Below are 26681 nucleotides of genomic sequence, written 5' to 3'. Positions count from 1 at the left end.
TTCTAAGTGGGATTTTTTTTATAAACCTAACAATTGTATAATCTGAAACTTTCCTCCAGAATTAAATCCAGGTTTTTATCCACATCTACCACTCCTTGCTACTTCATCTACACTACCCTCCTGTTTTCCAACTACTATTTTAAATGTACATTAAGCAGCACAAAGATGAATTTAATTTTAGTTTATGTATTTGGCAAGGATATTCCACAGAGTTTCTAAAACCAGAAATTTCATTACCTGGAAGGGACTGTGGAGAGATTTCTTGAACTTCTGGTGTTTTGGATTCAGCAGGCCATACTCCAGTTTCATTCTTAGCTAAAAGGACAGACATTGGAGAGTAATTACAAAGATATATCTGCTCTCTCCTACCACAGATTTATTTCTGTCCCACTTCAGTYTGACAAAGTAAGCCAACATGGATAAATGTGGAAAGCTGAGTACCTTTAGGACTCAATGAACTTCCACTGCACAATCAGTACAAGCATCTGCCCAGTTTTGTTAAACACATGGATTTTTTGTTTTGTTTTTTTCATAAAAATATACTTAAAAAATAAAACTTACAGCAATGATTTAATGACTTATGAATTATTATTTCCACAGAGCAAAATGGCTTCCAGTGCTTTTAATTTGTCTGGCATTTCTGCTTACCTATTTTTTTCCTGGACGCTTGAGGTATGTCATCTATTGTCAGGAGAGGAGGAAGTTTCTGCTGGCTTTCATTGAGACCTGGAACAATAAGGTGCACTACAGAGAAAGATGTGGCCATTAATTCCAGAAGAGATGAGAGCACAGAGTCTACTCTCCGAGATATGTGAGCAACTAGAACTGAACCACTGGGAGTTTAGTGTGAGTATCTGGGAAATGACTTTGTTCTATCCAGTTATTATCACTCCCATTGGTGCTCTTTATACCACTCCTTCTATTACCACCATCMCATGATTTATCACACATGAAAACCATTTAATCCTGGAACATAAAATCCTGGACATCACAGATGCCTGGACATTCTGTCTGGTGGGCCAAGTAGGCTCAACATCAGACTAGGTATGTTTGATTCACCTCAATTCATTGAAACTCACACCATGAGTGAACTGCAGGTATAGAAAGCATTTCCATGTATAAAGGACTAAATGCCATACTAAATTGGGGAGTAAATTGGTCTCAAGGTGCATGATGCAGTGAGCCTTTCATGGATGTTTCAGGCACACGAGTAGTTCACCACACTGAGCACTACATGACAGACTTTTCCCTGCTTTTATGTTCTAAGACARTACTCTCATAAGTCAAACAAAAGCATAAAGCATGAAACTGAATGGCTTGGAGGGAAAGAGTTATGGCCTGACATTAGCACCAAATTCTAGTTGCAAGATCACTTTAATCTAATATACCATGTTTGTGACTGTAGATGGTATGTTACTGTGCTACCTTAAACRCCCAGTAAGAACAATCCCTCATCTCAACAAGATCTTTGCCATAAAAACTTCTCTTGAAGTATGAGAGAAGTTCTTGGCTTAAACAGTGACAGTGTCTTCTTCAAAACACGACGACAATAAAATGATTCTGTTTCACTTAAGCTACAACATYCTTGAACCATCTGTACCACCATAAAATGTAACAAATACTGTCTGAAACAGCTGCAAAATACCCTTTGATATGCAAGAAAAAAAAAACAACAAAATCAAGAAAATTAAATTTGCATAATTTTAAGTTTCAAGCAGGCATTAATTAAAAATGATACAGATATCTTCTAGTCACCTAAAATTGCTCCGGGGAGAGAAGAACTATCTGGTGCTTTTGACTGYGTCCGATTTTGAATAACTGTGGAGACAACACAGRGATAKTAGAAGTTAATTTWAAAAAAAAMGCAAAATAAGAAATAAATGCATAACTGAAACAAGCCTCAGCATTCTAAAAACCTTTCCTCCATATTTGCAGATGAGGACACCATCCTAATATTTTCTGTATTTACATTCAATTTAAGAGAATGCAAACTRTGTTTCCTTTACATAATCTCTTAATTGTGCACTTGTTTCTCCTGGCATATCAGTTTTGGTGAAAATGACATTCTGTATTGCTAAAGGGCCAGTTGCAGGCCATCCCATTACCCTGACACTCATTTTAATCTCAAGTTACTCTTGAAGAGTATAAGAATAAATTTTTAAAAAATACAGAAACTTACTTTGTTTGATTATTGTGACTGGGACCAACTTCTTATTATCACTAAATATAATCTGAAAAAAGAGAAAAATAGATAAAAGAAGTGCCTTGGGATAACTGCCTTAATAGTAATTGAACTGAGCAATAAAAATAGAGGGTTCTGATCCAATACCACGCCTGTCCCAAGTTARCACTGGATATGGATATGCCTCTGGCCCTGGTCCCTGATGGTTACGCTAATGCTTCAGTTCCCGTGGGCTAGTGGGGTAATATTGCATTTTGATCTTCTTTCAGCTTGAGATGATTTGGTCCATAAAAACACAGTATTTGACTGCTTAGGAAACCCCAGTCCTTTTTTCTCTTAGGAATCTCTGCAGTCCTCACTGGGGAATAGTCCAGAAGGCTAAGAAAAGCTAAAATTTAACTACAGCAAAACATCTGAAACATTTGCAACTACAATTTGGTCACAGGACACAAACATATTCTCAGGAATACTTCATTTAGAAAATAAACCATTCCAGAACCAGGTGCATATTTGCAAACTATCAACACTCTTGGGTGCATAGCCTGATTAAAGTAGATTAGCTCATAGTAATTTTATCTAGTGGAATTGTTTCCAAAGCACAAGTGGTCAGCCACCCACTTGGTTCTTACATTTTTATGCTAAATACTTGGACTTTTCTGCTGTTCACATCTCTTTGACCCAGATTACCCCTTGCCTAAATGTGAATATTCAGTTATACTGACACCACAAAGATAAGGAACACATGAACTGATCACTCATTTATTAAAGGAAAAAAACCCAGCTGATACCAAAGATAAGTATTATGAACAAATTCTGAAAGCTTAGTAATATGCTCCAGTGACAAGAGAAGCTAGGCTTTTATGCTAGCAATATAAAAACACTAAATATATTAAAAGAGGATCTTTTCTTAGTTGTATCTGAGTTAAAAGAAAGAACTCCAAAAATCACTTTCCATGCTAAATATACTCTGCTCAAACTGGAATCAGATAATCTTAATTGTGCACTTTCCGTCATCTGGTCTATTTCATGTGAAAAAACACTTGCATGAGAAGTCAGMATTTGATGACAAAGTGCTCATCATTTCCCTGAGGATAGCTGTATTTGTTCTAATCTAAATACTTCTGAAAAGCTTTAAAAACAATGGTTGAGTACACATTAAACACATACCAAGGTTTAAGAAGCAGGAAGAAGGTCAAGCTCCTCATGTAAGATGGACCTTCTCTTAGGGAAATGGATGGAGGATACCAATTCTAGGAAAGCCATTACTGTCTGCTACCTAATAACAGCTTTGCATTGGCATGAGCATGATCTGAAATCAAGTGGAGGTTTCATTGATATTATATGAGGATAGAAATAATCCTCCTCTTTTTTTTTCCTTTATTGTTAACGAGTTTTACACTTCTATTTTGTCTTCTAGTGAGAAATTTGTGTGGAGATGATCTGGTTTTGAAGTAGCCCTGCTATTCATGTGACTAACAAATGGGATGGAATGCATTTATTAGAAGAAGGTGTTCCTTTTATTGTATTCCTCATCAGAAGCTACCTTAAAATCAAACAAATAGCTCTGAAGTTTTAGTGACCACTTGTGTACCTCTACTACAGAACTTTTAATCACGACTTTTATCAGCCTTTCTACCAGTAAAACATTCTTCTATTGACAAGAGCATCCTTTCCGTGTTGAATAGTTAATGAATGGCTGCAATGATATCAATATAAAAATGACAAATAAATTTAAATACATAAAAAAATTARTTTTTCACTCAAGAATGAATATTTGACMTGAAATCCACATTTTCCAGCTACTMTAATTAGACTGCTCATCTGCACAAATCTGTAAATGTGGCGCTTGAAATCTACCCTTGTTGTCAAAGCTTTCTTTTCAGTTTCCAAAAAGTGACTACTGTAGATATTCCTGCATCTAGTAAAATTTACTACTTCGACAAACTATTTTGGAAGCATCAGCCCATCATCTGTAGAAATGGCACTATCAACCATATTCTTAGAAAGGGAATATAAAGTATATAGATATTAGGAATATTAGTTATTAAAACAGTTGTTGCCAAAATGAAAGAAGATGGCAAATGGGATATTCCTTATTTTCAGAGGAAAATTAGAAATGTAAATTATACCATGAGTCAGGTGTCTTAACTTCTGACCATATACATACAGCATATTGTTCAAAGGACTGCAGATTTCATACCTTCTGTGAAACGGCACATGGCAGTATTCCTTTAAGAGACCCTTGTTCTTTCTTTTTCTGTTATATTCTGATATTTCAAAAAGCCAAAACTAACTGGCATACACATAAGAGACTTCTCAAGGATGAATCATGGTCAACCTGGATTGAATAAGTTTTGGAAGAGCAGGAATGTKTTCTTCTAGAGTTTAACAAATGGTAGAAGCTAAGAGTCCTTTATGGCTGGAAAAATCAGGGAGGACCCCACCTTCCAGGCTGACATTATGAAATTAGAGGAAACTAGTGAGATAGAAGAGGAAATAAATTCCTACTGAATTCTCTCTGCCCTGCCACCACCCATTGTTTASAAAGGAAAAGCGAATGACCATCCCTAGGGCTCTCTTTTTCTTCCACTCTCTCATTAGTCGCTGCTCACACAGCCCYGGGAGCTTAGACAAACTTAAAGGATGAAACTGCCAAAAGAAACACAAGCTGATATGTGACTAAGTTGAAAGGGCARAATGACTAGATGGGTTGGTAATGTTGCTTTAGTAAACAGCCCTAAAAAATTTCCTTCCAGAGAAGAGTTGGGATGATGCTGATATGAGTCAGTTGAGCCTTTGGAGCACAATAAAGTGCAAACAAACTTGGCCTAAATAACGCTCATTCTAGCTTTGCATCGGTGATCGGATCACGCCACTGAAACATACCCCACCTAGCGCTGTGGAAACTGAAGAAAACATGTAAAGATTTTTGGCTTTTTGCACCACTAAAGTGAGATTGATAAAAGGATTTTTAGAATAATCTATGGAATGTTTTCATGATATTTCTGTGGAGGGTGATAAAGCAGTCCTGCTCTGGAGCTAAGCCCTGTCAAGCTCACTAAATAGACAAGATGTTGGCTCTAGTCTTCCTTCCAGACTCGAGATGTGCGAATATTTGGAAAACAGTTTCAGCTCACTTTCTCAGGACTTSTCCTGCATAGAATCCGTACTTCCACAGAAGCAGTGTAACAGTCAGGGTTCTGGCACACAAGGTTTGCTAAGAGGAGCAAAGGAACTCAACTTGTACTCCATATCCCAGAACAAATTACCTGATCTTGGGATGTCCTGTGTGACTTTATGAGACCAAGGAGAATAGTAAAGTTGTCTTCATCAACATAATGAGATGAGCACTCTTCTGAATATCAAACCAACTGCATTCATATTATTCACAAATAAAACATTTTCTCTTGAATGCAATGCATAATTATATTTCAAATCACCTAAMCATTGTACTGGTCTAATTCTATACRTAATGCAATAATAGAAGCATTACTGCCCTAAATGAGTGGAAATGGCCTCAAGTTGCATTGGGGAGGTTTAGATCAGATATTAGGAAAATTCATTTTCACAGAAAGGGGTGTCAAGCATTGGAAATGACTGCCCAGGGAAGTGGTGGAGTCATCATGGAAGTGTTGAAAAATGTGTGTATATGGCACTTGAGGACMTGATTTGATGAYAAACAGGATGGTGATGCTGGGTTAGTAGTTGGATTTGAGGATCTTAARGTCCTTTTTCAACCTTTRYGATTCTATGATTCTATGCAAACCTAATTATTCCTAGAAGAACAGGTATTTGATGAATTTTGGTTTCACTCCTGAAGGAATTCCTTGTCTTATAATTACAGACAGTTATCATATTCTGAAATATGAAAAAYGAACAATGAGAAAATACACATTACCATTTCCTACCATGAAAACACTTGGAAATTCTGAGACAGAAGAGAATTGTGAAGAGTAGGTTACTCCCTTGTAATAATTAGCACTCACAAGTTAACCCTTTAAAATCCTTGAAGTAAGAATGATTTCTACAAYTTTTCTTGAAAAGTTATCTCATAGTCTACCTTAGGGATAGCAAACTTAAAATCAAAAGCAGAAGAAAAAAACTTCAAGAAGATTAGATGCTGAAACTTGCACTTTGATGAAAAATTGAGGAAAGGAAATATGAAGAAACCAATTTTGTCTCATAGTAGAACAAGCAGCACTCAGAATTTATGACTAAAATGTCTATTTTTCACTGAATTAAAACTAATCTACGAGTTGGTTCAATCTAGAGAGCCTTCATTTCTGCTTCAGCTCTTGGAAGAAAAAAGTATCTGTGTATGTAAACCCACAAACAAATGAAATCCATCCACACTTTTTTGAGAGTGTTTATGGAATAAGTCAGGTGAGGAAAAATAATGTTTATAAAAGTCATCAAATTTTTTGATGAAATTATTAAAATTCTACCATGCCACATGCAAGGATTTAATGGACAACCTAGCAAGCTTGATTAAATTGCCCTTTCCAGCTTCCTCTGGTTCTGCAAACACTTGCCTCACACATGGGAACACTCAGAGATGGGATGACTATTTTAGAAGACCTGCGTATATCCAAATCACACAATACCGAGTGATCCCAAAATTAAGTGATCACAACAAATACCACAGGTTAACAAACCAGACTGCTGCAAAGGAATAAGCAAACTTTAAGTTTAGAATCTACACATGGAAACCATCAGCTTCATCTTTGTTAGGCTGGAATAAGTGTATGYAATCATCTCAGTTACAGCTCTCAATTAATTTGTAATCCACGCATTTAAACACTTTACAGAATGTTTTATATATTGGCAATCTGAGACCTTGATAATTCTTTCTCACCTTAGTGTAACAGATAATAAAAAAAAATTATTGTATGAATCACGAATCAGGTATAAAAAAGAGACAGTTTTGCATACCTGTGTTTGGGAATTGGGTACCAACTTGTACATATTCTGGAGCTGTCCATTTACTTTTTTACCTGTTTTAACAGAAAGATAAATGAATATACAGAATTAATTTTTTTTTGTTTTTTCTAAAGCAAAGCAAACCAAATTTCCAGCAGCTAGGAAAATTAGAAGGCTTAATTAAAAACCTGTATAAAAACATGTGGAAATTTTTTTTTGTCGTGTGTCTCCAGATTCATTAATATATCTGCAAGGCCTTATCTTCAYATTTTAACAGCAAGGAAATGAAATGTATTTTTCTTGTTTCATTTATGATTTTGTTGATCTCAATGTATGAACAAAGTTAATAATTTCAGATTTAAACTCTGAAATTTTTATCTTAGTTTTTTCCTCTTAATTTCTAAATATTAGTAGTTTATTTTGATGCAGCTGTTAAGTAAGTCAAGAAACAATTCTGTTCAGAACCTACTCTATTCTAGCATGATGCTTCAAACTTTTTTTGCACCTTTACCCTTTTCTGCTGTCTTTACAATGATGGCTACGCAAACAAGAGCCAAACCACATGCTATCATATTTTTTCACAATTYCATCCAAAACAGATGAGAAATAGAAAAGAATTCAGCTCTAAAGTAGTATCAATTGAGATACATTAAAGTTGGGAAAAAAATCTTTCAAAGTGCTTGATACTTCTAAAGAACAGGACTTATTAAAGGCCTAAATTCAAGGGAAAACTGACAGAAGTTCCACACTGACTTCATGAGAAAACCATGGTAAGATGGTCAGAAAGAAACTACTTTCATCTCTTCTGAAAAAATAAGTTAAATAAATGCTGAACATTTGCCATGACTTTCATGTGTTCTCAAATCATGAATTAAAARCAGATTCTCCTCCCAGCCTCTCCCARCATGTTTAGTATATAACAAAAATTTGGCCTGTGGATTCAACCAATCCAGGAACATGCAAAAGAACTTTCAGTTTCTAGTAATTCATATATTCTTCWGTGAGAAAAAGAACATTTACAGTGAAGGATGTTTGGTTTAGGTTGAGATACTTATATGAGAAGAACTTGAGTTGGTGCAAGAGAGGAAATTAGAACAGAAAAAAAGTGTCTGTCCGATAAACTATACAGTTTGGTTATATATTTATAACAATTATATACTCTCTGTTTGCGGCCCTCATTTTCTGTATCCACCTACTAAACACTAAAAATATGAAAGGCTTGCATCTGAAAGTGCTGATAATTTTCCAAATTAGAAGACACTTTATGAATAGACCAGAATGCAGACATGCAGGGTAATCACAAGCTCTCTAGCATTGAATACGCAAGACTACATTCTGGAGAAATCTCATATAAATAGAATATGAATTCTTACAAGAAAAGAATATTTCAACCAAAGTCAATGGGTCTCCATAAACTTATAACAATGATTCTCTTGGCCTATTAAAAGTGTAAAATCTCCATACGAAATGTAATTTAGAAGCTTATACAAAGAGAAAAATTGGTTCTCATCAGTCTTGAACACAGTAATAAAYATTTTGCACTCTTCATCCCCTCTTAGTCCAAGGGCTGAAATACATTTCAGCACTTGCTCTACGGATGACTTTAAGAAGTTTGAAATGCAGGAAAAACAGTCACTTGGTAAGATATCTYTAAGGCTGTGAAGCAGAGCTTTTTCCCATCTATGGGAGAAGGCTACCACCATTATCCTCTTTAAGCTCATGGTATAACAATGGCATTTTTCTGAACTGCTGAAACAACTCTACCGACACTGGGCAGGCACTTCGAAGTTACAGCTTTGTACTTTATCATGAAGGTCAGCAAAGTTATTAGGGGGTATGAAGGTTTTTCACTATTAGAAGCCACCACACTGCTCCCATCCCTTATCCTCAAGTATAATGAACTCTGTAACTCACCTACAACTTGAAACCAAAGTCCAAATTAAATTTAAACTGGAAATCTGATAGGAATAAGACTCTCTAATAAGAATTCCTATTCTTTACATTTTGAGTCAAGCTAAAAATGCTAAGCATAGAAGTTTGCAACATCTTCTGACCAACATCGTGTTCAGAAATGCCATTATACAAATGCTTAAGGAAAATAAATCAAATTGGATAATCACTGTTAAGTCCTCTCTTCTCCTCGTTAAGAGGAGGAAAACTCGGCTGATGCCTATTTCTTCTACTGTTACAAGTGATTCTTTCAGCAGTACATGTTTTTACAAGGGTCAATTTGACAGCACTTTTCCTACCACTTTTCCATAGTCTTGGGACATTGGAAAAGAGCCTTACCCAGGGATGTAATACCCTGCCTCCATGAAAACACAAACAAAAACATACATAACAGATCATGTTTCAAACATGATYCATATAATGCCTTGAGTAAAAATTAGCTTCAAATTCAACTTTCTACTGGAGTCATTAAGGGCCCATTGTGGTAGGACAGGYCCTGTCTAGCTTTTTACCAGTTTCAATGTAAATGCAGGTATAAAAGAGGATTGGAAAAATCCCATTCATATTAGCTGATGGGAGAAATTAAATTGATTAGTTGGATGATGATGATGGTTGATGGATTAGTTGATCATCTTATTGTTCATGGCCTGAGGAAAAACCTTAGAATCCAGTCAGAAGCACAAATATACATCTTCTACATATACATCTGTGTATCTGAACCAAACACTGTTAGAGTTCTATCAACTRTGGCAGACCCTCTCTTTGCAATGACAAGAGAATACATTTCAGAACAGTAGGTAGCATTTTTTGAAACACAAAATTTTTCTAGTTTCAGCAGTTCCTAAATGGAGTGGTATACAAGTTAGGGACATAATGGATGGCGTTTAAACTATAAAAACCTGATCAGTACCTTACTCTAAGTAATACCATAATAGAGGAAAAAATACTGTCAAAATCAGCAGYTATTGGATTAATTATTGTCAAATACTCACTAGAGAGAACTGTCTTATGATTCAAAGTCTTGCTCCAAATRCTATCCTCTACATTGTCTTTAACTCCAAATTCATAATGTGTGTTTGGCTTCAGATTGTCGATCACCGTCTCTGTAGCTGGGCAGAGCTGAAAAACCCATTTCTTGTCTTTACCTTTTTCTCTGTAGCGAACTGTATAGAACCTGCTTGGGAAAACAAAAATAGATCCACACAAAGAAACTCACTATAACCATTTTCTTGAGGAATTAATAGTAATAACAAAACCAAWAATAATAATAATGTTGTTCCATTGTTCTTGATCTTTCTGGCTCTTTATGGTCATCGACTATCAGAAAAGTCAGCATATAATCCACATGTATGCACCCCATCATACAGACCCTGGCATCAGGAATATTATACAAAGAGCAAAAGGACAGTTTCCTTATTCACAAACACCCATGTRTGTGAGGTTCAAACCACAAAGTGCAAGCTCATTTTCCAAGCAGTTCCTGTAATTCTGACATATGCGAGAATTAGTCAATTGAATCATGAGTCTGCTAGTCAAGAAGCCACAGCTGATTTCTCCAAATCTGCTATATCCATCCAGTGAAAGGTGTTCCCATCAAAATCAGTCCAAAAAGATTCTCCAGGGAAGATCAGTAATAACTGTATAATACGTTCCTCATTCAGAGTCCCACAATGTATTGCCACACTTCAAACMAAAAAATAAACCAAGACATTACTTGCAGCAGTTTAAATCAATAACGTGATGAATACTAACAGATTATGAAATTAAATAACATTTCTACAGAAATTGCCCAATTCTGTCCAGGAGCACCACCCAGAAAAAGTATGACTGTAATGTTAACCAATCAAAMAYAGGGYGGTGGAAATGGTGAGAGCCTCAGCRMAAAAACTTCCCTTCTGACTATAGTCTCATTTTCCATATATGTGCTGAATCACTACCAGAGYAGAGTGGAGGTTTCTGCTTTTGTGAAAGCAAATCTCAGAGAGGTTTGACAACTTTTTAATCCAAATAACAGAAATAATTCATATCCATTGTCCATATCTATCTCACATTTATATAATCTGAAAAGAGACTAATTCAGTCCAACTGTGTTTTGCCACACTTAGAGCAATTTTAAGCTTGCAAATTAAATTTGTGAGATTTATTACAGGTATTATATTATATAAACAAATACATAGAGACAAAGGAAGAGAACTTTTTTAAAAAAACAATAAGCCAACCCCCAAAAAATTCTCGAGCAAATGAAAAAGTTTCAAAAGTCCAAACTAAAATTAGTTAGTGGATGAAATCTAATACAGTGAATGCGTAAAGCTGCTTTTGCCAAGGTTACAGAAGAGCACTTTCAGAATACAATTTACATGAAACAAGCCTGTTGAGTACACAGAGATTCCTGCTTCATTATTAAAACACAACCTATGACAAGGCAASTGTCACTCATGGAAAATATTTCCACACGTAATTGTTTACTTTGTTTACATATTATATATMATAACTGTCAAGTTTGTTTTCTTGGCACAAAAGATATAGATTCTCCTGGTTTAGTTGCTACAATTCAGCTCATGCAGGTACTTCAYTGGCTTATGGCATTGATGTTGATGTTGGCTCACATAATTAACTGTACTAGTCTGTGTTCTAAACAAGCACTACGCTAAACTAAAACTTGAAAAGGAAAGAAGAAAAGGAAGAAAAAAAAGAGACAAGTAGTGAATATCCTTTCTCTTATCAGTTCCAGGATTACCAAGAAATAATCTGCCTTCTTACTTCTGTGAGCTGTGACCTACTCAAATCTCATATGTCAAATAATAAACCTAATTATCAGTTAAACTGACAAAGCACATTTTAAAAAATCAACTATTGGCAACACTAAAAGAAGGAAAAATTCTTCTCCTTTATCCTCTTAATCCATTCGAATGTAGTCACACAGACATAAATCAACAGGAAAAGCTTRCTTGAGCTCCCTGTCACTGCCTTGCAGAGGGCGTAACATTAACAAACAAATCCAATCTTCAACACAAAGGCATCATACTGGACCCCATACAGTCTTTTGGTAAGGGATTTAGAATYAATATAATTTGGAATTAATATTCAAAATGTGAATCCAAGTGGAAATAGTTACCTTTTTCTCAACTTGCCTGAAAGAGGAATTTYCATTTGTTTTCCTCTTCATCCTTACCGTTGCCTACTTCTGTTACTCTAATGGGATGGGAATAAAGTGATAGYATGTGATGGAAAAAAGAAAGCATACTGATTCAGTTCAGTTACGGAACCATCTAAAAGAACAGCTGCATCAAAAATGAGGAGAAAACCAAAAAACATTTTAGGTAGCCGTTCCCACTTACTTCCACTAGAGGAAAAGTTCTGTTTTTTAATTCTGTCTACACACCTGCAAATTCCTTCAATCTAGCATGAATTAAAATACCAAGAACACTTGCACAACAACAAACCCCCATTTGCACTAAAATTCGAGACTATTATAAAATCTGAAAAGAATATTTTTATAGTTGTGCAAAACTATGCCCTTAGAAAGAGAAACATATAGCATAGAAGAAATGTGCTCTCAACTCCAAGATTTCCAAGCCTATAAAAACTCCAACAAGGGTGTAATTATTTCARTGGAAACTTGCCATAGTGAGTACTAAAAACACTGACTGTGATGACAGAATTTCCTCAACCATTTCAATTAAAAGCAATAAAAATAAAGTTCCATTTAACAATTTGCAGGTCACAATCATTTGACTATTAAAAATATCTAAATATCTACATGTGCTTTTGGGAAAATGCAATCATTTGTTTATAGAGTAAAAATACAGAAATGCCAAGTTTTGTCATCAAAGAACAACAACTCGTTAAACCAGACCAACAAATTGCCAAATAAAATGCAATTTCAGTGCCYGCCTGATTTCATGGTACTGATTTAATTTTGTTGTAATTTTAATTCCTCCCTTTTTCAAACCTTTCTTTCATCAAAAATACAACATCAAACAGTCAACACATATAATTGAAGACATGAGAAAGCAGTAAGATCCAATCACCACTCACATCTATCAATCCCCTTGTGGCAGTGACATACATGCCCAAAATGAGTGCAGCTGGCTGAACTGGAAACATTCAGCAAAACATCTCCAAAGATTCCCCACAGAATGAAAAATTGCAGGCTGAAATAGAGTGCTGTCACATTCACATAGAAGGGAAAGCTGCACTACTTGTTTCTCAAATCAAACACTTCCCMTTATCTCTGGGACATAAGAATAGGAAAAAACTGATTGCACATTGCAGGGCCCTAATAGCTAATATCAAATTATTACACTGTGGAACRGTGCTGAGTTCTATTCCCAGCTGTGAATACTGGTTTGATGTTTCAGCAAGGAGGTGGCACACCCAGTTACACTTGGTGAGAATTTATGTTAATCTAGATTCTCAGCAAGTATAAAGACCTAAGAATATTTAACTTCATTTAATATTTCSTTTTGATTAATTATTTGTCATGTGTTGGTGGGGGACATGAAAAGGGTCCATTTATCAGAATGTTCACTGAATACTCTTGTATTTCTATTTATAACAAATATTAATCAAAAGATTGCAGGGTTCATCTTGTTTCTTTTCCAGCTACACTCYACAAAACATTAGAGCTCTTTTGTTCAACTCCACAAAACTCGGTACCTCCCCCTCTTTCACTAACAGGCAATGTTTCACTCATTACAAGATTGCTCTACAGTTCCAGGGTGGCCCAACTGGAGRTATTTTAACTCCTCCCTAAGGAGGTAAAAGGATAATTAACAATTTCAAACAAAAGGTGCCATGAGTAGGTGAGGCATATTGTTGTACTCAGAATTAATAACTGCAATAATGACAAAAAAAAAAAAAAAAAAAAAAAAAAAAAAAAAAAAAAAAAAAAAAAAAACAAAAAAAACCAAACAAAAAAAAAAAAAACAACCCCAAACAAGAAACAAAACCCACCACAGAGGAACAAAGAGCCTATATTCATCAAGACAGCCACTCTTCATATCCACTTGTGCCACACCATCGAATGTTTAGTGTCTGCATTTTTGAACTCTGTCTACATTAAAAAGCTGATCTTTTATCATATTTTGACTTAGCTTGCCTCCACATAAGAARTACATAAAATGTGATGGCAGAAAAAATAAGACCAATTTCACCATTTAAAGGCAGCCGCAAGAACACGATATTACTCCATAGGCCAACCACTGTGGTGATTATTGTGTCTACAAAGTCAATGTAAAAGATTCTCAGCCTGACATAGAAGGTTGTTTCTCTTCTATGTTCAGCTTACATAACTTATTTTTTAAAGATCTGCAACACAAGGCAGTGCTCAGCTTAGAGACAGCTTTTTCATTGTACAGGAAATCAAAATACAATGACCACTGAAGCAGCACACAGGGTTTTTGCTTTTGAAATTAAGCAAATCTCATTAATTATTAAAAGAGGCAAAATTCTAGAATGGATAGGCAAAATAAGTTTACACCTATCAGTGTGAATAATATTGTTTAGCCAAGAATTCCGGTGACATTTTTCCGTTTTTTAACCAAATCTCTTTTCAGCCAGATATTCAGAYACAAACAATAAGATACTGGAAATCTTATAAGGCAGATGGTTTTATGAGATTTCAAGACTAGGTCAGTTTGTATAAATATCATGGGTTTATTTGGAACCASGTCCCAACCAAAACTCCAAACAATTTAATCATGACTATTTTAGTAACACRTAACACTAAACAAACAATTAAGCCTTGGAGATATAAGAACATTCCAGCTCTGTGATTTCSTGTTGCCAGAGACAAAAGATTATAAAGCTCATTTCTTTTTCATACATAGAAATGTAATCAGAAAATTTTTAGAGACTATTCACACCCCAGATATTTATTTATTTATTTATAGTTGGACTTCATTGGAAGCACAGCATCCATTTACTGTTAGAAAATAATAAAAGAAATGGTTTGAGATATGACTTTGCAGACAGTGAGTGTTGCTCAAATTGATATGTGAAGTTGATTATATTGTTTCCTTTTTTACTGCTAAGTTTACTTTAAAGTAATAGACACCGACATATAAAAAAATGGAAAGAATGACAGCAGTGATGGTTACCAGTTCAGTTTAGAGAGCACTTTCTAATCTAGTTTTCACTTTTACACGATCTCTAACATTCACTTCTTTTACTTAAAATTTTTAGTAGAACAACTAATGAAAAGTGAGAGGCTCTGAAGAGTGAGAGGCTGAACAGGAACAAATCCTTCCAGTTTAAAGAGGCTTTTAGTATATAYTCCCACAGCAGCAACTCAAAGGCATCTGAAACTCAAGAAGTGAATTTGCTGCTGTATGCTTTCATTTAAGAAATTCTGCTAAGTTTAAAATACATTTTGTATGACACTTGCAACGCAAAGTATGATTTAGTTGGCAGTTGCATAATGACAGAAGTTTGTAAATGGATGAAAGAGGAGATGGTGCATCTCTTTCTGAATTCAGGGTTTTAAAAACAGTACATCTACATACTATACARCATAAAGACTAAGTATGGACTCTTCTCTGGTTGTCCTTGTTTTTCTTAAACCTTTTCTTTTAAACATCAGATTAAAATGATATAAGACACAAAATCTGTGCTAATTGCAAGTATGACAATAGGGCAATTTAGTCACAGCAAACCAACTTAAACAAAGCCAATGTGAATTTGCCATAGTTTTTAACTTAAAAAGGAGACACCTTTGGGTTTTAAATTTCTATTTTGCATGTATCTGAAAGTATRTTTATTTTTCTATGTAATCCACTCAATAAAATATTCTATTTTACTGTATCTACCAAACCTGCTTTCATTTAATGTGGAAAATAACCTTTTTTGTTCCATCCTATGACATTTCTTCCTAAAGAACTGAAAGTCAGCCCACCTTCTTTGACGTCCAGCTACAGAGATGTTCTAATGAAAGCAAATACAAAGAAAGAAAAATCTACAGAGTAGTCTCTCTTTTTCAGACATACTTGGACAGTAAATGAAGCCCAGTGCTTTTACTTTGACAAGTCTGTCTACTAATATCTGTTTGAACACAGCCAGGCAGAGAGGAAACAAGTCTTTCTACTCTCTTGGAAATGACTAAAAGAGGAACTAAGCATGGCTGTGCAGCAGGATATCATGACTGTCGTCCTCCCTCATCATCTTCCTCACACGTGACAAAAAACAGAGGATACTGAAAAAGGTTCCACCAATTGATTGATGATTGGTGATTTCTAATGTTATGGAGCTTTCATCAGTTAGATAAAAATAATCACTTGAATTTTTTTTATTTAGATAGTTTTATTTTCTTTTTCATTCTTRTGCTAAGGGTCTGACGAGAGATAATAGTCATTTAAAGAATGCTTCAAAATTTCACCTTTCATTTTTGGTCCACAAAAGAGGCAGTGAATACTTCTGCTTCAACAAGGGTTTATCTTGAAGGAAATACATCACACCCTATTGTCTTATGCTTTTTTATCTCTAGAGAGTTAAGCAAAAATAGTGGTTCATTGAGAAAGTCACAGTAAATTATTTTCATTGGAGTGTCTTAAAAGGTACYTCATACACACAGAAGATCACTATGTGACCTCAAGAAGCAAGCGGTTATTTCACTGAAGCAGTAAAAAATACCAGTGCTCTTTGAGAACATGGCACCTCAAATTCCAAACTAATTTGCTCACAAAACCAGATCTTCTAAGGAATATCCCACTGAGGTCAAACTCGAAGGAAAAAAAATCTTGGCCAGCTGAACGGTGCTATTCCATGTGGTTGCTATCTTCTGACTCAGTGACACATTCAAATAACTTTTATTATGCAACATTTGTACAAAAGCCGAGCATCTACATGGAGATGGTAAAACCGAGGCTGAGAACAGTGGCTCCATTTCAGGTCATATAGCGTTACAAATTCAAAACTTGGTGGGATATTTACTGACAGAACTGAGTTAAGAGGTCATGATGTACTGCCAATGTCAAAGATTAGAGGTTAGCTACTAACAGCAATCTGGAGGATGATTAACAGTACACTGCAGCATGTCACAGTAAGGAGAACATGCCGGGTAGAAAAGGATCAAGTCAGCTAGACTGCTCCTGAAATAGACTGAAATRTTGGTTAATCTGTTATGTGCTTTTTAACTCTTGTACTTCTATCACAATTCTAACTTGCTAAGAACAGGCTGCTTCCTAATTTTTTTTTTATTGCACATAACCAACTGTCATTCAAATTATTATCATAGATTAAAAGTTTTTCTTCTACACACTGACTTGAAATATATATGGATCTAATCTCTCTTGGAGTTCTAGAGATACACCCTGTGGTCACATGGACAACTGTTCTCATCATTTATACAAATCACAAGCACTTTGGTCCAGCAAAGGTAAACTAAGACCACCACTTAAGTGACTTTTTTCTTTCTTCATTAACTTCATTGTTATACTTGATTGCAAAACAGAAATCTGCTTATATGTATATACCCATCTCTTGATAATTTGTAACTTGATTTAAATTACCTAATCCTGCCTGACAGTATTTCCCTAAAATGGAGTGTGTATTTGTTCTGGTTTTACTCAGTCTGGTTTTTTGGTGGTGGGGGAATGGGACTAAGAAACCACAAAGACGGCTCCTGTGAGAAAGTTCTAGAAGCTTTCTCCTTCTTCTCCAGCAAAAGGAGCCCTGCCCCCTGTGTTTTAGAACCAATMCRTTRTGRCTYTGAKGTTGATGGACAGGCTGCTGGTCAGGCCTGGGCCAATTGCGCAGGATAGTTACACCTCTGTGATGACGAACGGTCTTGTACTTAAGAAGAATTCAAAACGAGATAGTTCGCAGTCGCCATTAGTTTTTAGGTTGTTAGTATCATCCCCTGCACCAGGGGAGGACAGAGGAGGAGGGTGAGGAGATGTAAGAAAAAAATGGAGACCCAAGATCTCAGTAAGAAGAAGACTCCAGAAGGCATAGAGAGGTGGGGAAGGATGACCTGGGAGAGACAGGTTCACAGAAAGAATAACAGGTGTCTTAAAATAACAGGTTTTTTTCCTTCTCCTTGGAAATTTTTTCTTATCTCTGTTCCCCTCCCCAGTGCTGTAGTTTTTTAATAGTCCTTAGTAATAAATCTATCTTTCAACTTAAGTTTTTTGATACTGTCTGACTAATTCTGGAGCATAATTGTAACTTTCTCTCAATTATGTTTTCTTATCTAAAAGCCATAAATTTTAGTGTTAATWGGGCTTTTGCTCTCCCCACTGCCTCTGCAGTGGTGATGGGGGGGATAACATCGTGGGTGCTTTGGCTTTTGGCCAAGTTCAAACCACCACAACATTGAAAGCAATTCCTGAAAGGAATATATACCAAATATATACTAAATAAAGCAGACACTAAGTGGGTTTGTTGAAACTTAGACTTAGTGAATGTCCAAGAAGAAAATTCAGCTACTGAGGAGAAAACACAGAACTGATAAAGGCACTGTGGGGGATACCTCTTGCCTTGAATTCTGAGGTGGATTAATACAGGGTATAGACTTCTAAAGTGTAGGTCCCTCCCACTGCACAATGGATGCTGCAACACTGCTTCTGACACCACATAAATTCCTTGGTAAAAATGGTGCTAAAATTGCTATGTGCACACAGCACTGCGCAAGCTCCTCCCTGATCAGCTCATTTCTTCAATTTCTCATGGCAGGAAAACATTTGCYTCTTTCTTGATTGAAAGAGCAAAATCTAAGTCTAAACCGACTTTTATTTCTACTGAAGAAAAATCCAATCAAATTTCATCCTTGGATATTTACCAATATTCTGTAACTTTTTCCTAACAAGCACTAACATTTTTTCCAATAGCATTTGAAATTCTGGTTGGTGATGAAGATCCAAATTTGTTCATGAGAAATTTCTGAAGCTTCAAAAAGGTTAGTCCAAAACTTTTGCGAGGCATGAAAAAGGTCATCTGGTTACATGGGATGGCTTTTGTAACAGGATCTGTGTTTGACACCCAGTTTAATGGCATCAGCCAAAGTCTTACTATGAAAAAAGCAAGCAAATTCAAGTCTAAATTAGACACCTAGCAATTAGACAAATTTWAAAAAATGCACTAAAACCTTAGAGGATAACAGTTTCAAAACAGATGTAGATGTACCCCATGGGTGCAGAAAGTTTCTTTTCAGTTTTAGAATACACTGTTGAGTAGTGGAGCTTCACACAATGTAAATGATGGCCAAAAAAAATCTTCTGTCATCAAGGGAAGAATTCAAAGTGAACACCAGAAGGACAAAGTAGGGAAAACATATGTATACCTGTATTAATAATTCAAGTAATTGCAAAGGATGAATTTTATTTATCTGCCACGAGTTGACTAAAATCTGTTAGTGCACTTAATTGAGAAGCTCTTCTGCACTATGACTTTTAACTGCTACTTAGTGAGACTTCTTAAGTTTCCCACCTACTGTGCCACGCAGTAAATGCCAAAAATATTGACATAGAAGAGATCTTCTTTTACTTATAACAGAAAATTAATGAAAGCTGTATGGTAACAATAGCAGGAATGCAGCTTTTGTGATAAGACCAAAGGAAACAAGAATCAAATGGTGTTAAAATAAGGTGTCATTCTCCCACCACAGCTCAACAAAAGACTTATTTTACTCTTATTCAGACAACTCTAAAGCAAAATATTTCCTATGATTTAACAAAGTTTCAGTTGATTCAGATACAAATGAAGATAGAGCCAAGGCCATTGGTTTAAGAACAAAGGATCTAGTGTGAAATAGCAAGATTTGTAATTCACTGTGTAGACACCTGACTAAACTTGCTGTAAAGCAGAGATTTGTAAAGACTTAACATGAGCAAATGAAAAAACTTATTTCACATTCTGAACTATTATTTACAACATTTCAATTTCCACTGTAAAATTTAGTTTAATCACAGCAGACAGCAGCACTGAATTAAATCTCGGTAGTAATAAACATGATGTTTGTCTGTTACATTACCTGTCRCTAGCACAGTTATTTGTTGCTGTCCAGTCATGCTGAGGGTTGACTAAGATGCCCCAAGAGAGAAATACAGAAGTTGGGGTGAGAGTGCCAACTACCAGCTGCAGAGGCTTTTGTGTCTTGCTCCGACCTGCGTAAGAAATATATGAAGTTAATTTCTCTCTCCTGCATCTTGTAAAGCAAAGTTTTTGTGGCTGGATAATAAAGGAAATGAAGATCTACTTCTCTTCTAAGTTTGAAAGCAAAGGTAAATGCTGCTTTAGTTTTCATGGTCACTATTTCTAATGCATGATTTACAAAAGTGGCAGAGATCGTGTCCAAGGTCACTTTTTCAACCTAATGTTCAAGTTAAATCTAATTTTTGAAAATTAACATTTAGTGATCTAGGTGTGCCTAGTATAAGAATAATCTACAGGTAGATTGAGTTCAAAACCCTGGCTATCTTGGACTATATCACAGAAGGCATGGCACAGAGTTCAGGACTTTAGGAAGTTTCTTTGGATGTGACAAAAATAGTAATTTCTTGGCAGGCTTCTCAGTAACACTGCAAATATGTCCACAGCTAATAAATACTTTCTACAGGATTGTTAATCAAGAGTAAAATAAAACCCACAAAAGTTATTTTGCTTTTAGCTGTTGGTAGATCAGTATCTGGGGGATTTTTGGTTGGCATCAGTCTCTGGGGGATTTTTCTCTTTTAACTACCTGATATATCAAAATTGGCTTTTGCATTATACTTTACTTCAGCTTTGCTCTGAATCAAGGAGTACAATTCTTGTGTGGAGGAAGATCTTTATTTAAATGAAGTTTAAAGACTAATTGGTGGAAATGAAAAAACAATCCAGAGAAAYCATTTTGAACCTGCAGTTTATGGACTGCTACAGGCCCAAGGAGAATATCTGGTGTTTGAAAGTTGATTAATGAAAGGAAATTGATACATTAATTACATCATATTACACACTGCAAAAACCTAAAGGATCTGTACTTGCTCAAAATGTACAGGTGACCAGCACTTCCTGTAAGTTTATAAGCCACTAAAAGGTCTACTCCTCACTGTTGTGAACAACTAACTTCATTCTCATGCTTTTTGAACCCTAATATCTTTTCACTTAACAACAGAAAAGAGACAAGCTCCAGAGACAGTCTAACTTGTATTTTTTACCAGTACATGTATGCACATTTAGAAATGTTAGCCATGTGGGGTTTTACTTTATGTTGATAATTGATATGTTTCGACAAAACCCACATTAAAAAGTAAAACACACTCTATGCTTAATACATTCTATGCTTAAATACACTCAGTGCTTAAGAATAAGTATGACACACTTTGAAAACTGTGGAAAAAATGATGCATCCAAAGGGGCAAATGTCCAAATAATTTTCTTATTTTCTGGACCAGCTTTTACACTCTTTCTCCATTTACGAGTTTTAAAGGAAATATTCACATGAACAGCTTGGTCATTCACCAAACTATCTGGCAAATCTGCTTCCTGTAGCAAAATCCCTTTCTTGATCTGCTTTTGAGGAAGCATGRAAAAGATGTGAGTTTTAAGGAAAACAAAAAACAAACTCATGTATCTTGAAATCAAACTGGTATTTGGGAGGAACTACATATAATTTTTGCTGATAAATTTTATTATGCCATTAGCAATTACTTATACTCTGCAAAAACAGAAATTTTCTTGGTTTCCAGCTATGTTGATCTATAAGAATACAAAGCATAGAATTCCTCCATATTAATTCCAGTTTGAACTACTGTAAGAAAATGTCTCAGTAACTCAAAAAATGTCTGTTCTAGAAATGCAATCAGTCTTCATTTGTAGACCTAAAATTGCAGCAGCACAGACTTCATCACAGACATTTCTTGAAAAATTGTTCAGTTTAACTATTGTCACTACAAAAAAAAACCTGCCACATATCTAGCTAGCACTTAACCACAACCTGTTCTTACACCTTTGCTGTACTGAAAATTCAATTATCTGACTCTTGTTACTGAAAATTCAGTTGTCTGAATCTTCTTATTCAATTTCTGTGTAYTGTAGATACAAAAATTAGTAATGTCCGGATAGTGCATTGGGCATTTTTTGGTTCCTTGGTTCTGGAATTATATATATAGCATCAAAAATATAAAACATTTTGCAGAATCTTTCCAGACATACTATGTTATACCTGGCCAAGACCAAGAAAAATTTTATCCCAAGCATTACCAGGAACTAGGGGAAAAAAAAAAAATCATATAAAGATCATAGAATAATTTGGGTTGRAAGGGACCTTTAAAGACCATTTAGGTCAAGTCCCCTGCCATGAACAGGGACATCTTCAACTGGATCAGGTTTCTCAGAGCCGTGACAACCTGACCTTGAGTGTTTCCAGGGATAGGTCATGAGTTTATTTTTTGCAACAGTCAACTGATTCTGAAAGAAGTCCCCATGTTCAAGTAAGGAATAAAGTCTCCATATTAAAGTAAGGTTATCAAAACTAGCAATAKTAATGACTTGATTAAGGTCATATAGAACGACTTTGAAAGAGATGAAAATAAATTTCAAATTTCTACTCTGCTATGTATAGTTTCAACTGGAAACATCCCCCTTTCCTTAACACCTTGCATCAGCAAACTTAGTTTAATATTGATACAGAGATAGAGACAGACACACATATGTTCTACATTTTTCCAGTGAGAAACAAGGAACATTGGCATATCTATGGTTKAAAGAATCCTTATTTGTAGTTTGGGAAGAATAACTTTAATACACAAAATAACATTTTTTAACATCAGAAATTAATATTCTAAATTTAAATTCTCATTTATAAGAATTTAAAAGGCAAAAAGTCTTTAGCTACTTCCTAATGTTTTGAACATCATGTCCATGACTAACTACTGACTAGGAAATATTGTCCTCTACTTTACCTTCTCACCTATGGAGCTTTTGCATTCCAATCAGACATCTACAGAGAAACACAGTAAAAATTTCTGTTTTCTTTCAAATACTTCAAGAAACAGGTGCAGTAATGTTAAAATACCTGAACAAGACTTCTTATTTGAAACACGTGCTGGTCTTACTGAAACCAAATACCGCGGCTCTGCATCTGCAAATGAATAAAAAAGCAATTATTACAGATGGGCCACTTATTTGAAAAAGAGATTAACCTGAAATAAGAAAAAGTCAAATAGTCAGTGTATGCTTGACACAATATCCAATCTTTGTGATCTTTAAAATTTTCTTTGACATTTATTGAGTTCAAAATAATAAATGTTTCAATTGAAACAATGTTGAGATGTTTATTTTCGTTTGGGGAATTTCTCTTCAGAAATAAGATTTTCCCTTATTCTTTTAACAAGATGTCATAGATTTCTACCCTTCTTAATTATTTAAAACCAAGCTCTATTCTCACTGAACTGCAACGTGAGAGAAGTTGTCATAGAAGATTCCAGCAAGATATCCATGGGCAGAATTTGGCTYACCATATATTGACCAAAATAATTTTTACTACGGCTATTAGAAAAAAGAATTGTTCTATATAAAATTCTTATTCTAGTTTAKATGCATTTATCTAAATCTATAGCTACAGATGAGACACTGATTTTCCTGCATGTTTCAGTGTAACAAGCAGCTTGTTAAACAGAAYGACTAAAAACTTCAATTTTCTCTTGCACACAGATTTCTGTAAACAGAGAGAAAGGAAAATCAATACTGTAAAAATCAAAAACTTGCTGTGCTGCTGAAAAGGCTGCACCAGTGTGGGGGGAACCACTCTAACTTAACTCCACTGATTCTATGCATCTAAATAACTGGAAATCAATACTATGGATGTACTTTAATTGTTTAATTAGTCTTTTTATATGGGTTTCATCTGCACCCAATAACCAAGATAAGCATTGAAAACAGCTGCTCAAAGCAGTGTGGAAAAGAGAATTAGTTAAAAAAAGAACAAGCTCAAAGTGCAAATACATCTTCCTTCATAGAAAAATGTCTTTAAATATTTAGAGGAGTACACAAGTCTGGGTTCTGTGTAACCAACTGGACATTTTTTGGATTGAGACTGAAAACTAGAAATAAGCAATACTTTAAAATAATTTGGTTTTCCTATATTATAAAGCCAGTTTTCTGCTTTGCATTTATGCTCACCTGTGAGACTCTCACAACTCTCACAAAGTATTCAACAGAATTATTTTAAARCATGATCTTGAAAGTTCATGAACTACAAAGCCAGTCTTCAAAACAGTAAAATTGTATGGGTTTATCAGTAAAATGTCCAAATTATTCAAATGCTTTTTTTTTTTTATAAAGCAGGATTACTAAAACATTCTCCTCTTACACTGTACAATCTTRTTCAAGAAAAGGAAAAGCAAAAGCATTTCCCAACTTTGAGCTGGTTTTAGAAACTGAAAGSGAAATTAATTTTGTTCACTCTGTTGAGTAATTGCTGTTCATTCTTACAAAACTTTCCTGTCTCCCCCCAGTTTTTTTTTATTTTTCCAACAGTATCAACWGTTTCTAGGAGGCTGGCTTGCAATCTTCTTGGCCAAGTTAGAAAAGACTAACAAAAATTTCTTAAGCAAGTGCTCTTTCTTTACCTGTCAGGAAGACTGAAAAAAATTGAGATAAATGTTTAAGTCCAGCCCAGAGCTTTTGCATTGGTCTACTCACCCTTTCATTAGAGTAGCTGARTTAACATTTTTATATCTTTTGACACTGTCTGAATAGATTTCATGAGCAATAATAATCTTGTTTACTGTCATGTAAGCACAGAAAGTACACTGAGCACAAAACACATCTGGTGTCCTGATAAAGAGGCATAATTCTTTAAAACAAACTTTGCTGCTGCCTTKTCATTGTCATTTACCCTTCAGTATGATTAAGACCTTTCTACCAGTACATGAAGCTTCTCAAGGTTTTGTTGCCAGCACGAACTCATTACAAGTTCAGGAAATCCAACAGAATCCTCTTCTCTTTGCACATGCCCTCTGCAGACAGATCCCAATTTATGGATAATATTATGCAATTGCTGCCTCGGTTACTACATAACTTGAAAACAAAGGGAAAACAGATATTTTAAGATAAGAATCACTGCAGTGTGGTGATGAATATKTTAATGATGAAATGTAGGTGAATGTCATACTTTGTACAAAGCTGTATATCCTGAAAATCCTATGAAATGTTGTGTCTTATTGATTTCTGTTAAAATATATGGACTTATAGACACATAATTTCATAAATTAATGTCTGCTGACTTCAAGTTTCCAGTTAACAGGATCATAACAAGTCTCTGACCCAGTAGAAAAGCTGACAATAAATTTAATCTTAATCTAGAGTTTATGTGTTGAAAATATGGAATTTGTGAGCCTTAGAAATATGTATTGTTGTGTATATTGTGTCATCTTCCATATTCCATTTGGATACAATTATCTCAAACATATTACCAATTGTACTGCTCACTTAACAAAACCAGGGATGCAGAACTAAGTCAAGGAAGTGTGGCAATGTCTGCAAGCACTTCATTCTACCATATAGACCTATAATCTTTGTTTGAAAGGACAAATGAAAGTATTTTTATTGTCCCTCTACAACACCTTGCTTTTTCTAAAATCAATATAGWGTACGTTAGAGCTGAGGTCTCTGGCTGCCAGAATGAAACTTAGCCCTTGTTCCTAGAATTAAGAACCACTCTGCAATTCTTCCAGTTTCTGCCAGCAACTGAGTATGATGGGAGGAGGGAGTGTGCTAGCAATCATCTGTCTTCATTTCTGCCACACAAGTCACTCTAAAATAGAGCCAAAAGCACAACTGATGTTTATTGCTTTAGCTCRTGTTCAGTGCACATTTGGAAAATACAGTCACAGCTGCAGTTTAATGTGGTGTTTAATATTCATGAAATGGGAAAGATTATGCACTCTCTGCTTCAAATAAACAAGTCCCCAAGGCATAAAATGTAACCCTACATCTCTTAACTAAAAACAAAGGCTCCAATAAACATACTGGTAATTGCCTTAAATAAATGTTTACAGCTTGAAGTATATATTGCTGATGGTTTCTTTTACTCCTGTCTTTTCAAAGATGACATTTTCTGAAGGTTGGAAATGCTTGTCTTGGCATCTATATTACACTGCACTTTGCTTTTTTTAATTACTGGATATTCAGAATTCACAAGCATGGATTTATTGTCACAAGGAAACGGACAACTTCCATCAGCATGAGAGAGATAAATTTTTGAAGTTATTCTCCTTTAAAATAATTATAAAGGAAGAGTATTCCTCAAGATTCGTGGTTTTCTCTCTCCAAGCACGCTACAGCAAATGGATAGGCATATGTTTAGTGCTCTGATGTGCTGGGGAACTGAAGAACCTAGTTTCCAGCCATTAACTGCATTAAAGCTAGAAAATATCAATATATCTTAAATTCCACGTGACCTTAGCTTTCACTTTTCAGTTTTGCAAAACATTAGGTACCAAAGCTTCCATTAAATAGRAAGTGCAAAGGATATACAAATGGAGTTACTTTCAGTCCTTTTTTTGCTCTTTCCTAAGATCTCAGAGTACCTGAAAAYGTTAATCCTCACTACTCCTGCAACAGGCATCATTATGCCTAAGGCACAAAAATCCTGTAGTGGACTGACTCAAAAAAGTTACATATAGGATTAATCATATAAGCCAGACGC

At 35.2% G+C, this 26681-nt stretch overlaps 1 protein-coding gene across 1 annotated transcript in view; it reads right to left on the bottom strand.

The window, feature by feature from the left end:
- Positions 1-26681, bottom strand: part of ABI3BP (ABI family member 3 binding protein) — a 135799-nt gene that overhangs the window by 86747 nt on the left and 22371 nt on the right. Inside the window, exons 3-10 of the mRNA XM_057364125.1 lie at positions 23046-23111; positions 20022-20154; positions 10045-10226; positions 7115-7176; positions 2180-2231; positions 1756-1818; positions 649-744; positions 238-315 (exon numbers count right to left, since the gene is read on the bottom strand). Coding sequence (XP_057220108.1) covers positions 238-315; positions 649-744; positions 1756-1818; positions 2180-2231; positions 7115-7176; positions 10045-10226; positions 20022-20154; positions 23046-23111 — 732 coding nt within the window. The remainder of the gene's footprint in view (positions 1-237; positions 316-648; positions 745-1755; positions 1819-2179; positions 2232-7114; positions 7177-10044; positions 10227-20021; positions 20155-23045; positions 23112-26681) is intronic.

This window comes from Malurus melanocephalus, unplaced genomic scaffold (assembly GCF_030028575.1).
Source record: "Malurus melanocephalus ecotype Western Australia unplaced genomic scaffold, MMel_1.1 scaffold_36, whole genome shotgun sequence".
NCBI lineage: Eukaryota > Metazoa > Chordata > Aves > Passeriformes > Maluridae > Malurus > Malurus melanocephalus.
The sequence above is the reverse complement of the archived record's forward strand: the minus strand, read 5'-3'. Positions and strand labels throughout refer to the sequence as shown.